Source organism: Schistocerca americana, chromosome 2 (genome assembly GCF_021461395.2).
Source record: "Schistocerca americana isolate TAMUIC-IGC-003095 chromosome 2, iqSchAmer2.1, whole genome shotgun sequence".
NCBI lineage: Eukaryota > Metazoa > Arthropoda > Insecta > Orthoptera > Acrididae > Schistocerca > Schistocerca americana.
Window position 1 is genome coordinate 35323170 of NC_060120.1, and position 12021 is coordinate 35335190.

Here is a 12021-nt window from a genome sequence, read left to right on the forward strand (position 1 = left end):
GGTGTCATACGCTTTTCGTAAATCAAAAAAGATGGCAACAAGGTGTTGGCGCCTGGAAAAAGCTGTTCGGATGGCAGACTCTAGGGACACAAGATTATCAGTGGTAGAGCAACTCAGGCGGAAGCTGCCCCGGCACGGAGCCAACACACCAACCGCCAACACACCGTAAGTTCCAGCAGCTTACAAAGAGCGTTGGTGAGGCTGATGGGCCGATAGCTATTCACATCAAGCAAGTTTGTGCCGGGTTTGAGCACTGGTACGATGGCACTCTCCCACCAGTGTGATGGAATGATGCCATTGCACCAGAGGAGGAGTAGATTAGTGTTGAACGTCCCGTCGACAACAAGGTCATTAGAGACTGAGGACAAGCTCGGGTTAGGGAAGGATGGGGAAGGAAATCGGCCGTGCCCTTTCAAAGGAACCATCCCGGCATTTGCCTGAAGTGATCTAGGGAAATCACGAAAAACCTAAATCAGGATGGCCGGACGCGGGATTGAACCGTCGTCCCCCTGAATGCGAGTCCAGTGTGCTAACCACTGCGCCACCTCGCTCGGTCATTGCACCAGATCCGGTTGAAGATCACTAGGAGATGTCACTTGTAGTCAGACAAGAGACGTTTAATCATCTGACAAAAAGAAATTGTGACTTCTGCATATTTTTAAAAAAAAAAAAAAACACCACAGCTAGAGAGATGCTGAATGAAATGATTTTGGTTATCAAGATGGCAATGTGTGAAGTCTTTAAACACTACAACAGTAGAACCTTATTGAAACCTATCTCACTGAATCCACAGAAATTCTGGTAATATGTAAATATTAAGCTCTATTTTCAAATGCCCCTTTCCTAAGAAAGATACAGATGGACTGCCCCACTATGCTTCGCTAACCACCACAAAGGTAACTGGTATAGATATTACTGTCAGTCAATCTGAGGAACAGCTAAACTTAAACAAGGCACCAGCACCCGTTGGATATCTGTCAGATTCTATACAGATTTTACAGCAGAATTAGCTTCCATATTAACCATAAATTAAAACAAAGCCCTTGAAATAACAAAAGAAGTTCCCATTGATTTGAAGCACAGGTAACGCCACTCTGCATGAAGTGATCCACAAGAGCACTGTCTAATCTTTCTGAAGTTCTTACTCAAGGTTGAAACATAATGAGGCATTTCCATTAGAACGACCTCTTATGCCACCCAGTAGGCATTCTGAAACGACCAGTCTTGGGAAATCCAACTTGCACTTCTCTCACGACAACCTGAAAGCCACGGATCAAGAAAAGCAGGTTGATGCAGTATCTGACTTCCAAAAGGCATTTGGCTTTGTACTATACCGATTCGTATCAGAAAAAGATTTTGACTTGACTGGGGATTTCTTGGTAGGTCAGAAACAGAATATTATCTTTGACGGCGAGTCATCGACAGAAGTAGACATTAACATCAAGCAGACAACAACAACAGCAACTTCACATTTTTTTGCAGATGATGAAGTTATCTATAACAGTTTCCCCAAGTGAAATTTCCTCGTATTTCCCTGCTTTCCAGATAAGATTTAGCATTTATCCATCACAAAAAATTTTGAGATCTCAAGGGTTAGTAAAGACATAAGTTGACAAGAAAATATAGGGACTTCTGTATTTCTAAACATGTGAGCAGAAATCTTAACAAGAAACACATCTGGTGACAAAAATAAGCATTAAAATACCTTAACTGGTCTCAGAAATAACCTTAGAGAAAAGTATATCTCTTGAAAGAAGTGTATAAAGCCAGGGGAGAGTTGCGTAAACCAACACTATACATGACCGCCAATAAAATATTGGTTCTCCTGTGTTCGTTATTGTCAATTATTATCAATTGCGTTATGTCAATTATTTGAGTGGAATTGCGTGTCCGCCTGCTTAGCTAAATGGTAACGTCCTTGCCTACCATGCAGTGGGCCCAGTTTCGACTCCCGGCAAGGTTGGAGTGTTTTTCCACTCATGGACTGGGTATTGTGTTGTCCTCATCACCATTTGATGATCACAGACACACAAGTTGGCAAATGTGGCGTCACCTGAACAAAGCACTGCAACCCAGAGGCCGAACTTTCCTGGATGGCACCTCCTGGCCATCAATGCCCAGGATCATTCCATTTTACAGGTTGTTGTTGTTGTTGTTGTTGTTGTTGTTGTCGTCTGCAGTCCAGAGACTGGTTTGATGCAACTCTCTACGCTACTCTATCCTGTGCAAGCTGCTTCATCTCCCAGTACCTACTGCAACCTACATCCTTCTGAATCTCCTTAGTGTATTCATCTCTTGGTCTCCTATGATTTTTACCCTCCATGCTGCCCTCTAATACTAAATTGGTGATCCCTTGGTGCCTCAAAACAGGTGCTACCAACCAATCCCTTCTTCTAGTCAAGTTGTTCCACAAATTTCTCTTCTCCCCAATTCAATTCAATACCTCCTCATTAGTTATGTGATCTACCCATCCAATTTTCAGCATTTTACAGGTATTGTGTGATTTTTATTTCAAGAAATACATGAGTACATTGCGTACAAACTGCCAGCAATAGCCACAGTTTTCTTCTGCTTATCATCCATACTTTCTAATATATGAACTGCTTTCACAGCATCAAAATGTATTAGAATAAATAAAATGTCTATAAAATACCGCACTGTACAACGTACTTTAGGTGAGACACTCGCAATTCCTCAAATCCATCGCCGTGACCTCTGGCCTGCTGACGAGCACCGCAATTCTGAATCCACGAAGAAAATCCGCCGCATTACGCCACACACAAACAGACCTGGCCTATGTGCAGATCGATGAGACTAGATCCTACAGGTAGAATCTGCACATTAGTGGGAAATGATGAGTTTCAGTTCGGCAGGCCCAATCCGTTAGAGATACCTGCAGAAACGGCCTGCAGTTTTGGCCCATCGCAGAAATCCGCTCGTGTGGCCAGCTAGTCATGAGTCACAGACAGCATGTTGAAACAAGACTGCAGTGATCAATCCGTGCAACAGATAACTTGCGCAAATACTCTGAGAATCAATAAAAAAAAGCATAGGTTGCAACTCACTGTGAAGATGATCACTGAATTGTAGACAGGCACTTAGAAAAGACAATCACACTGTCAAACAAAATTTTCTACCATAGTCTTTGTCAGAAAATTAGAGCGCACATACTTTCACACAATCACTCAGACACGCCTCACGCACACTTGACCCCTGTCTTCGGCCACCGTGTCTACAGTCTGAGAATCAGATCCAAACAAACCACTCCTCACATCTCCCTGCTTCTTGTTAGCAGCTGCTAGGCTAGAAGAGGTGACAGCACTGACTGGAAGCTGAGGGGAATGGCAAGAAAGATAGATGCAGTAAGAATGAGGAAGTAAGGAAGCAACGAATGTACTCAACTGTGCCCAGTCAGCGATGGTGCACGACACCTCAGTGAACAAATCATTTCATCTACTGAAACAAAAACGAGATTTTTCCAGCTTCTTTTCCAAATTTCCCTGACACATTCGAAATTCCCCGATTTCCAGATCTTCTGGCAACCCTGTATAATGAAGGACTGTTGAAAAAAGCTGCGCAAATAATCTAATATTCATAAGATTTCAAGATTGTGCAAAGAAGAAACTCACAGCACCTCATGGCTACAATATCAATGATCCACAATTAGAATCAGCCAACTCCCACAAATCTCGAGTCTAAAAATTCGTATGGACATGAAACAAAATGATCACATAGGCTCCATCATAAATAAGGCATGGCACCAATACCAAATGGGACTAATGGGGGACATTGATGTATACAAAGAAAGAAGGGAGGAATGGTCTCTGGTTTATTTACCCAAGAGAGATCATCATGGAAATGGTGAGAAACTCTGAATTGACAAGCTCTTAAAAATTGCTGTTAATTATCACTCCAAAAAATTAAACGATCATGTCACACTGGTGGCTGGGAGGCCCCATCCAGAGAAGTTTGGTCACTGGGTTGCAAGCCTTATTTCAGGTGATGCCACATTAAGCGACTCACATCTCGGTGATGAAATGATGAGGCCAACACAATACCGAGTCCACGAGAGGAGAAAATCTCCAATCTGGCCAGGAATCGGATCCGGGTCCACTGCATGGTAGGCAAACACGTTACCACTCAGCAAAACATGTGGACAATTATCTCACAAAAGCCAGCTTGCTAGTATTAAGTAATAAAGCTAAACACACTCATCACACTCTTGCTTATCATTTCTGTACGGATTGTAAAGACAAGATTAGACTGATTCCAACAATGGAAAATCCAGGATGGAATGTAACAATATTATGAAAAAGAAAGTTGCTACTCACCACATACCGGAGGTGCTGAGTTGCAGATAAGCACACCAAAAAGAATGCCACAAATGAAGCTTCTGGCCATTAAGGCCTTTGTCAACAATACGAGGTGTGACAATAAAGTAATGAGACAGATTTTCTTTGCAAGATGTGGCAACACTGCAGGCTTGCGTAGGCACAATATCTTTGACCCCGGTCTATAAGCTGCTCCTAGTCCAAGCGGCACATTGATGGAACTGCTCAGTCGTGAGTGGTGCTGTAATAAGTTAACACACGTTTGTGTGTCTCGTCACAGAAATGGAACCGCATAATATTGCGCAACGGTATGCCATTTCTTTTTCGTTAAATTGGGTGAAAACACGACAACTTACGGTAAGCTTCAGAAGGCCTTTGGAGATCTCAAGTTTTTCGTTGGCATAAAATGTTTAGTGAACGCAGAACGAATGTTGAAGATGAAGACCGCAGTGGATGACCATCAACCTCACAAACGGATGTCAACTTGGCCAGGGTGTAAGAACTCGTACAATCTGATTGAAGATTATCTGTGAAAATGATTGCAGAAGAACTGAACATCAATTGAGAAACGGTTTGTCTAATAATAACTGAAGATCTCTGTATTGCTGATAATTGGATTCTGCATCACGATAATGCTCCATCCCATACTGCTCTGTCAGTACAGCAATTTATAACCTCAAAACAAATTTCAGTACTACCACAGCCACCTCATTCACCAGATATCACTCCGTGCGACTTTTTTTATTTTCCAAGAGTCAAAATAGTGGTCAAGGGACACCCTTTTCAAACAACACAAGATGTCCAAAAAGCTATGATGAGGGTCTTTGAGGATATTACAGAAAATGAGTTCCAGAAATGTTACCATCAATGGCGGAAGTGCTGGAAAATGTGTGTGCAATCAGAAGAGAACTACTTTGAAGGAGACAACACTAAACGTGACAAACGGTAAGCAACATTTTTTTTCACATCGGTCTCATTACTTTATTGTCGCACCTCGTAGATCTCTCTCTCTCTCTCTCTCTCTCTCTCTCTCTCTCTCTCTCTCTCTCTTACACACACACACACACACACACACACACACACACACACACACACACACACAGGAAACCATATATATAGTTATAATAGAGGGAAACATTCCACGTAGGAAAAATATATCTAAAAACAAAGGTGATTTGACTTACCAAATGAAAGTGCTGGCAGGTCGACAGACACACAAACAAACACAAACATACACACAAAATTCAAGCTTTCGCAACAAACTGTTGCCTCATCAGGAAAGAGGGAAGGAGAGGGAAAGACGAAAGGATGTGGGTTTTAAGGGAGAGGGTAAGGAGTCATTCCAATCCCGGGAGCGGAAAGACTTACCTTAGGGGGAAAAAAGGACGGGTATACACACACACACACACACACACACACACACACACACACACACACATCCATTCACACATATACAGACACAAGCAGACATTATATATATATATAAAAAACAAAGATGAGGTGACTTACCGACCTGCCAGCGCTTTTGTTCGGTAAGTCACCTCATCTTTGTTTTTTATATATAATTTTTCCCACGTGGAATGTTTCCTTCCATTATATTGATATCATTAATTTGAATCCAACAATCACGTTTGTTATTGTCACTGTTGCATTTCGAAATCTTTTCTGTCGTCTTATTTTCCTCTTTCTGTGGTCTTTAAATATGTCTGCTTGTGTCTGTATGTGTGGATGGATATGTGCGCGTGTGCGAGTGTATACCTGTCCTTTTTTCCCCCTAAGGTAAGTCTTTCCGCTCCCGGGATTGGAATGACTCCTTACCCTCTCCCTTAAAACCCACTTCCTTTCGTCTTCCCCTCTCCTTCCCTCTTTCCTGATGAGGCAACAGTTTGTTGCGAAAGCTTGAATATTGTGTGTATGTTTGTGTTTGTTTGTGTGTCTATCGACCTGCCAGCGCTTTTGTTCGGTAAGTCACCTCATCTTTGTTTTTTATATATAATTTTTCCCACGTGGAATGTTTCCTTCCATTATATATATATATAACTTAGAAACAGTCATATGTAACAGAGAACTCCACTAGTTTAAGAAATTCATTGGAGCAATGTCTTCTAACAACTTTTCTACAACCATACCACAGCATTCTACTTTTGAATGACTCTGAATCAATTATACACCTATATGAATAACCACTACCAAACTATGGTCAGGACCCAACTGGAGCATATTTGCAGAGCATGCTGCTCAACATAATGTGATTCACTCCAAAACTGCTTCATAACCTGTGCCATTTGTGTTCTTAAACTTAATTCGCTCCCTTCCTCCATTGTGCCGGAGGCAGTTCTCCCTACAGAATTTCTCTGATTCCCACAACCTCTTGGCCTCAATATTTGCTAATCACTATCCTTCACCTGTCCTCTAACCTCTCTCCTGATCCCACACAATTTGAACCAGCTGCCCCTACGTCAGCTTTACTCACTCAGTGTCCCCCCCCCCCCCCCCCCCCCAAAAAAAAATCCCTCCCCATCTTCACCCAAGACAATGGCTATTATCTTATTAGTCCATGGAAGTGAGCTTTCTGCAGTGAGAAGAAACAAGAGAAATTTGCTTGACTGTTTACATTCCTATGAGAGTGATGGAACCCCCCAGTACAGATATGAACACAAACTCTAGCAGCATGACCTAACGATGATGTATGCCGATCAGTCTTAAGTCACCTAGGGGCTATGAAAGGTCACTACAAAAGCAGCCATGACAGTCAGTTGTTCCTGGTGAAGGCAATGGAGGATTCCATTGAAAGCTCAACATTTTACCCAGATTTGGCACTATAGGATTCTTCTGTCACATACGTGATAATAAACCATTAATACACAAGTAACCAAATTATCTGATCTTATTCTTACGATTACGAAAATATAACTTGATAGTGATAAGTAAACAAAGAACTGTCAAAAAGAACAAAGAGGAAATATAAGACTGACAAAGTTATGTGAACAGACCAAAAAACTACATATATACTTTTTATCATTATCCAAAGTCAATGCCTCCTACAACATAACAAGTGAAATGAGAATGATTTATACAAGGATGTCATAACAAGAAACTTTGATCTCATATCAGTGTCTTGTCTGTTTAATACAAGTCTATTTTACATAATGACGTTACTGGCACCAAGAACACTTTCCATTTCTGAACAAGTAAATTAATCAACTGTAGTTCAACATTAGCTGTTACTTTCATCCAAGGTAGTCTCATTTAAAAAGTGATTTTGGAATAAGTTTACATGCAACTACATCATACACATCCATAAATCTGACAGTAGCCTAATGCCAATGCACAATTTTTTTTCACAGCTTCAGTTTGCATCTATTGTTCAGTAAATAGAAACAGTGTGTCAATATTTCTAGTTTTGTACAGAACTGACCTGTATCCTCTTCATCTGCAGCAATTGTGAAGAAATCTATAACTTTGGATGTGAAGTCAAATACAACATGCTTCTCCCCATGCTGAACTGTGACGGTGTGACGGTCACTATAACTAGCTCGAGGCATCCCTCCAGCAAAAATAATATAATCTTCACTAAAACAAAAGTAATAAATAATGAAAACAAGAATGAGTGTTTGCCCTTTCATCACCTAATGTGTCATCCACAATTTATTATACTTTTGTACACAGTACATGACCCTTTCAATACATGAATGACAGCAGCATGACATTTTGTTTTAAATGTTTTGATATACTTAACAAATTATTAACTGTAAATAAATAAGTACAAAGAACTTTAAAGTAGATGAACATATGCTTCTGAATGAGTTAACTAAGACAATAGAAAACTGCTAAAAATGTTTGTGGCTCTACTTTTACATTCTCAGTTTATTTCACTGGATTCAATTCCAGAACTATTTGCAATTTGCCATCAAAACTCCAAAATAACTAAAATATCCGATGTTCATTAAATGGAAATATTATAGTCTCCTGATTACCTACAAATCATACTCCTCTTTAAGAGTATGTTCACAGGCCCACCACAACAGATGCAAATCTGTAAGTAGAAATGTTTTCAATTTGAAAATGAGCCCATGGAGGATCCTTCAAAACATCTGCCTTGGCTAAACAGCATACCTGGTACACGTAGCTGTCCCAAAGCAAACAGATATGTCAAAATGAAAGCAAATGTTGATACTGTCTGTATAACTGAAGTAAGCAGTTTTTCTGTAACCCTCCAGGTGCAGTCCACAGGATTGAGCATTATTGCGTATGTTGTGCATTACTACTACAAAACACGACATGATTAATTACCTTCTGGGCCTCTACTTCAGCATTTTTTTTTTTCTATTCACCCCAAATAAAAGCAGAATTCTAAATTTTGGCTATGATTAAAGGAACACTGTCTGAAATCGAAGGTTAGAAAGATGACCACAGCAATTTACTAGGCACCATTCTATCAGATGTGACAAGTCCTTGCCTTTCTACAACCTTTGGACTGACATACTTAACTAGTGATGTGTAGACACAAACTCCAGAGCACAATGAAATTCGGATTTTTCTGCCACTTCCTTCACCTCTGGTAATCAGTTATGTACTTGGAAAAATACCAAGGGTCAAAAGAGGATTGAAACTCAAATCTTTTGATTTGTAGTCTGACACTTATCCACACTGTCAAGAGCTATGCTAGTGATATTTAATGTTAATTTCTATCCGTCCAACTCTACTGTGGGTATGTTGATTGAACCAGAAATCTGTTATATCCCCAGGGTACTGGAAGAAATGTAATTTGGAAGGAAATAAATCAAAGAGACCTGTATCACAAATATTCAATGCTCTCAACACATTGCCTTCATACATTGTCATCAGTGTTTAAAGTCATCAGTCCGTCATCCCCCAAATTTAAAATGCACGGTAACTAGCAGCATGACAAATGTGGTCATGACAGTCTCACAATTTACAACAGTACACAATTCCATCACAAATATAGTGTTGCCGCTGTTGACTGGATATGGGAATAAACTGATTGGACAGTGTTTTATTTTCCAACCAGCAGGCCACGCCGGATTTGGCACCATATCTGCTCTCTATATTAAGTAATGTCAAAACAAATACAGTTAGAGTTTTAAAGTTTTGTGGATTGTCTAATATTTTTCCAAAACTTTTAGGGAGATGGTTTTAATGTGTTAACAGGCCAACTGGTTCACCCAATTCTTTTAAAATGTCACCCAGCCACATTTCCCTGTGCTTTTCTTTTAGCTGTTCCGTGTTTTGTTTTCTCTGTTTTAGTTCTATGTGAAGCTACTTTACCTCTTTCTAAGTTTTAGTGCATTTGAGATAGAGTGACTATGTGATCGTTTCGAGCGCATGAGAATGCAAAAATTTTAGAAATTATCCCCACATTAGTTTGAGCATAAGGGCACTGACGACCTCACTGTTAAGCACCCATATGATGCAAACACATGTACGATTTAAATGTTTCCAGTTGATAGCAATGTAGCCTTTTGAGGAATGGCTGCTAGTCAGACATATGCACGGTGCATGTAGTATCAGTGAGCATGTTGTCCTTGTGTAGACTGGGGAAGGTGTGCTATCTGTCTTTAGTTTGACCGATGGCAGACTGTGATGGCCCGGAGGCTTGGCATGAACATTTCAGAAATTGCATGACTTGTCCGGTGTTTGAGGAGTGCTGTAGTCAGTGTCTTCGACACATGGTGAGACCAAGGTGAAACCACGTCCAAGTGTCGTGGCATTTGGGGGCCACCCATTATTACAGATGTTGATGTTGTAAGCTGGGCAGACTGGTAAAACAGGACAGGTGATGAGCTGTTGCGGAACTAAAAATCAGACGTTAATTTTTGGTAGAGTAAAAGTGAGTGTGAACACACAGTGCACCAAACTCTCCTAACGATGGGCAATGCATGTGCCAATGTTAACATGACAACATTGGCAATACAACCGAAAAGGAGCACATGACCATCAACACTGGTTGTTGGTGAACTGGCAGAGCATTGCATGGTCTGATGAATACTGGTACCTCCTTCATCATCCCAATGGGAGGGCACAAATCCATCTTCTTCCAGGGCAGCAGCTCCTTGAGCTCCTTGACAGCTTCACTGTGGGACAGAGACAAGCTGGTGGCGGCTCTATTTTGTTCTGGAGAACATTCACTTGGGCATCCATGGGTCCAGCAGAGCTCGTGCAAGGCACCACGACGGCCAAGTAATATTGTACACTGGTTGCAGATCACATACACCCTTTCATGATAATCACATTTCCTGACAGCAGTGGAATTTTTAAGGAAGATAATGCACCATGTCAAAAGGCTAGGAGTGTGATGGATCAGTTCAAGGAATACAGTGGCGAGTTCTGATTGATGTGCTGATCCGCTCATCTCACCAAATCTGAACCTGGTCAAAAACACCTGGGATGAGACTAAACGTGGTGTCAGAGATCATCATCTCCCTTATAAAGCTATTTATTTATATAAATAGCACTGTTACGAGTTTTGAATCAACAGGTTCATCATCAGATGGCTCGCTCACGTTAACAAATTTTTGCTATTTTACATTATTTTTAACTTTTTATTCCCCATATGATGAAATTTGCTTGGGATGGTGATGCCATCAAAAGTTCTGTGCTATTGTGTTCCAGTACTGACTGCTTGTGTTCATGCAGTAATGAAGAGTATATGAAGCATGCACTTGTTGATATGAGTGTTATTTTGTATGCAGGCTCAGAACATAAGCCCCATTGCACCATACATTCAAGGGTCCTCTCACTGGAGTTAGAAGCCATGCATTACATGGCTGTGGCTTATGCGAAGACAAGTAAGGAGGAACTGGTCCCTTTGACACGGCTGGAAGGGGGTATACCATGGCCATAATGTGGGCTTTACTAGACAGAGCTTATTATCTGTCACTTTCAGCAACTCATCTTCCCATCGACACATGACTTTGCACCTCAGCAGCATGCAGGGGAACAACCTGTCTCCTTGGCTGCTAGATCCACCTTTTGGTTCCCCGCAATAGGCACCTCCTTCCCCAGTCATCGTAGTTGGAGGAGGGCATCCTGGTTTATTTTACCAGCTGGGTACATATATTAGAGAGACTAAAGGGCACTCAGAGAATTGTAACAGACAAGACATTTAGCACTGCAGGAATTTCTTGCCGTATGGCTATGGCAAAGATGGTAACACTTCAAAAGCCCCATTCATGTAGTTGTGTAGTATTCTACACCTTACTGATACCTAAGAAGGTACCGATACAGTGATGTTTACATAGGAAAGCCTGCTAAACAGCCACCTCTAGGTGGTTTAGGTTGTTAACAGTGGACTGAAATCTCTGGAATTCACAGTTAGAGCAGCTAAGGAGTTGTCTGGTCCCTAACAATCAGATCATACGATGATTGATCATTCACTCCAGGGTATTTCCTACACAGCTTGTTAAGATGGTATTGCTGTAACTACTGGGACATGTGCGGTCCTTCCCTGGTTTGAGTAGAGGTACTAAAATTGCCCTCTCCACAAGTTGGGGAAGTTGCACCATATAAAATTATAACATTCGAGGAGGACTTCCTTTGACACCACTGGCAACTGTTGAATCATGCAGTACCAGATTTGGTTGTGACCATGTAAAGTGTCAAAAGTATCAGACAGTGCCAATTTCAGCTTCCACATGGAAAAAGGGGAGTTGTAGCATTCAGAACTGTC

At 41.1% G+C, this 12021-nt stretch overlaps 1 protein-coding gene across 5 annotated transcripts in view; it reads right to left on the minus strand.

Moving 5' to 3' along the window:
• LOC124596532 (lethal(2) giant larvae protein homolog 1) overlaps positions 1-12021 on the minus strand; it is a gene marked incomplete in the record, with an annotated part of 348831 nt that overhangs the window by 200448 nt on the left and 136362 nt on the right. For all 5 annotated transcript variants that reach the window (XR_006978317.1, XM_047135707.1, XM_047135705.1 and 2 more), the window contains 1 exon segment: positions 7750-7904. Coding sequence is in view for 4 of the 5 variants with exons in the window: in XM_047135707.1 (XP_046991663.1) it covers positions 7750-7904 (155 nt within the window).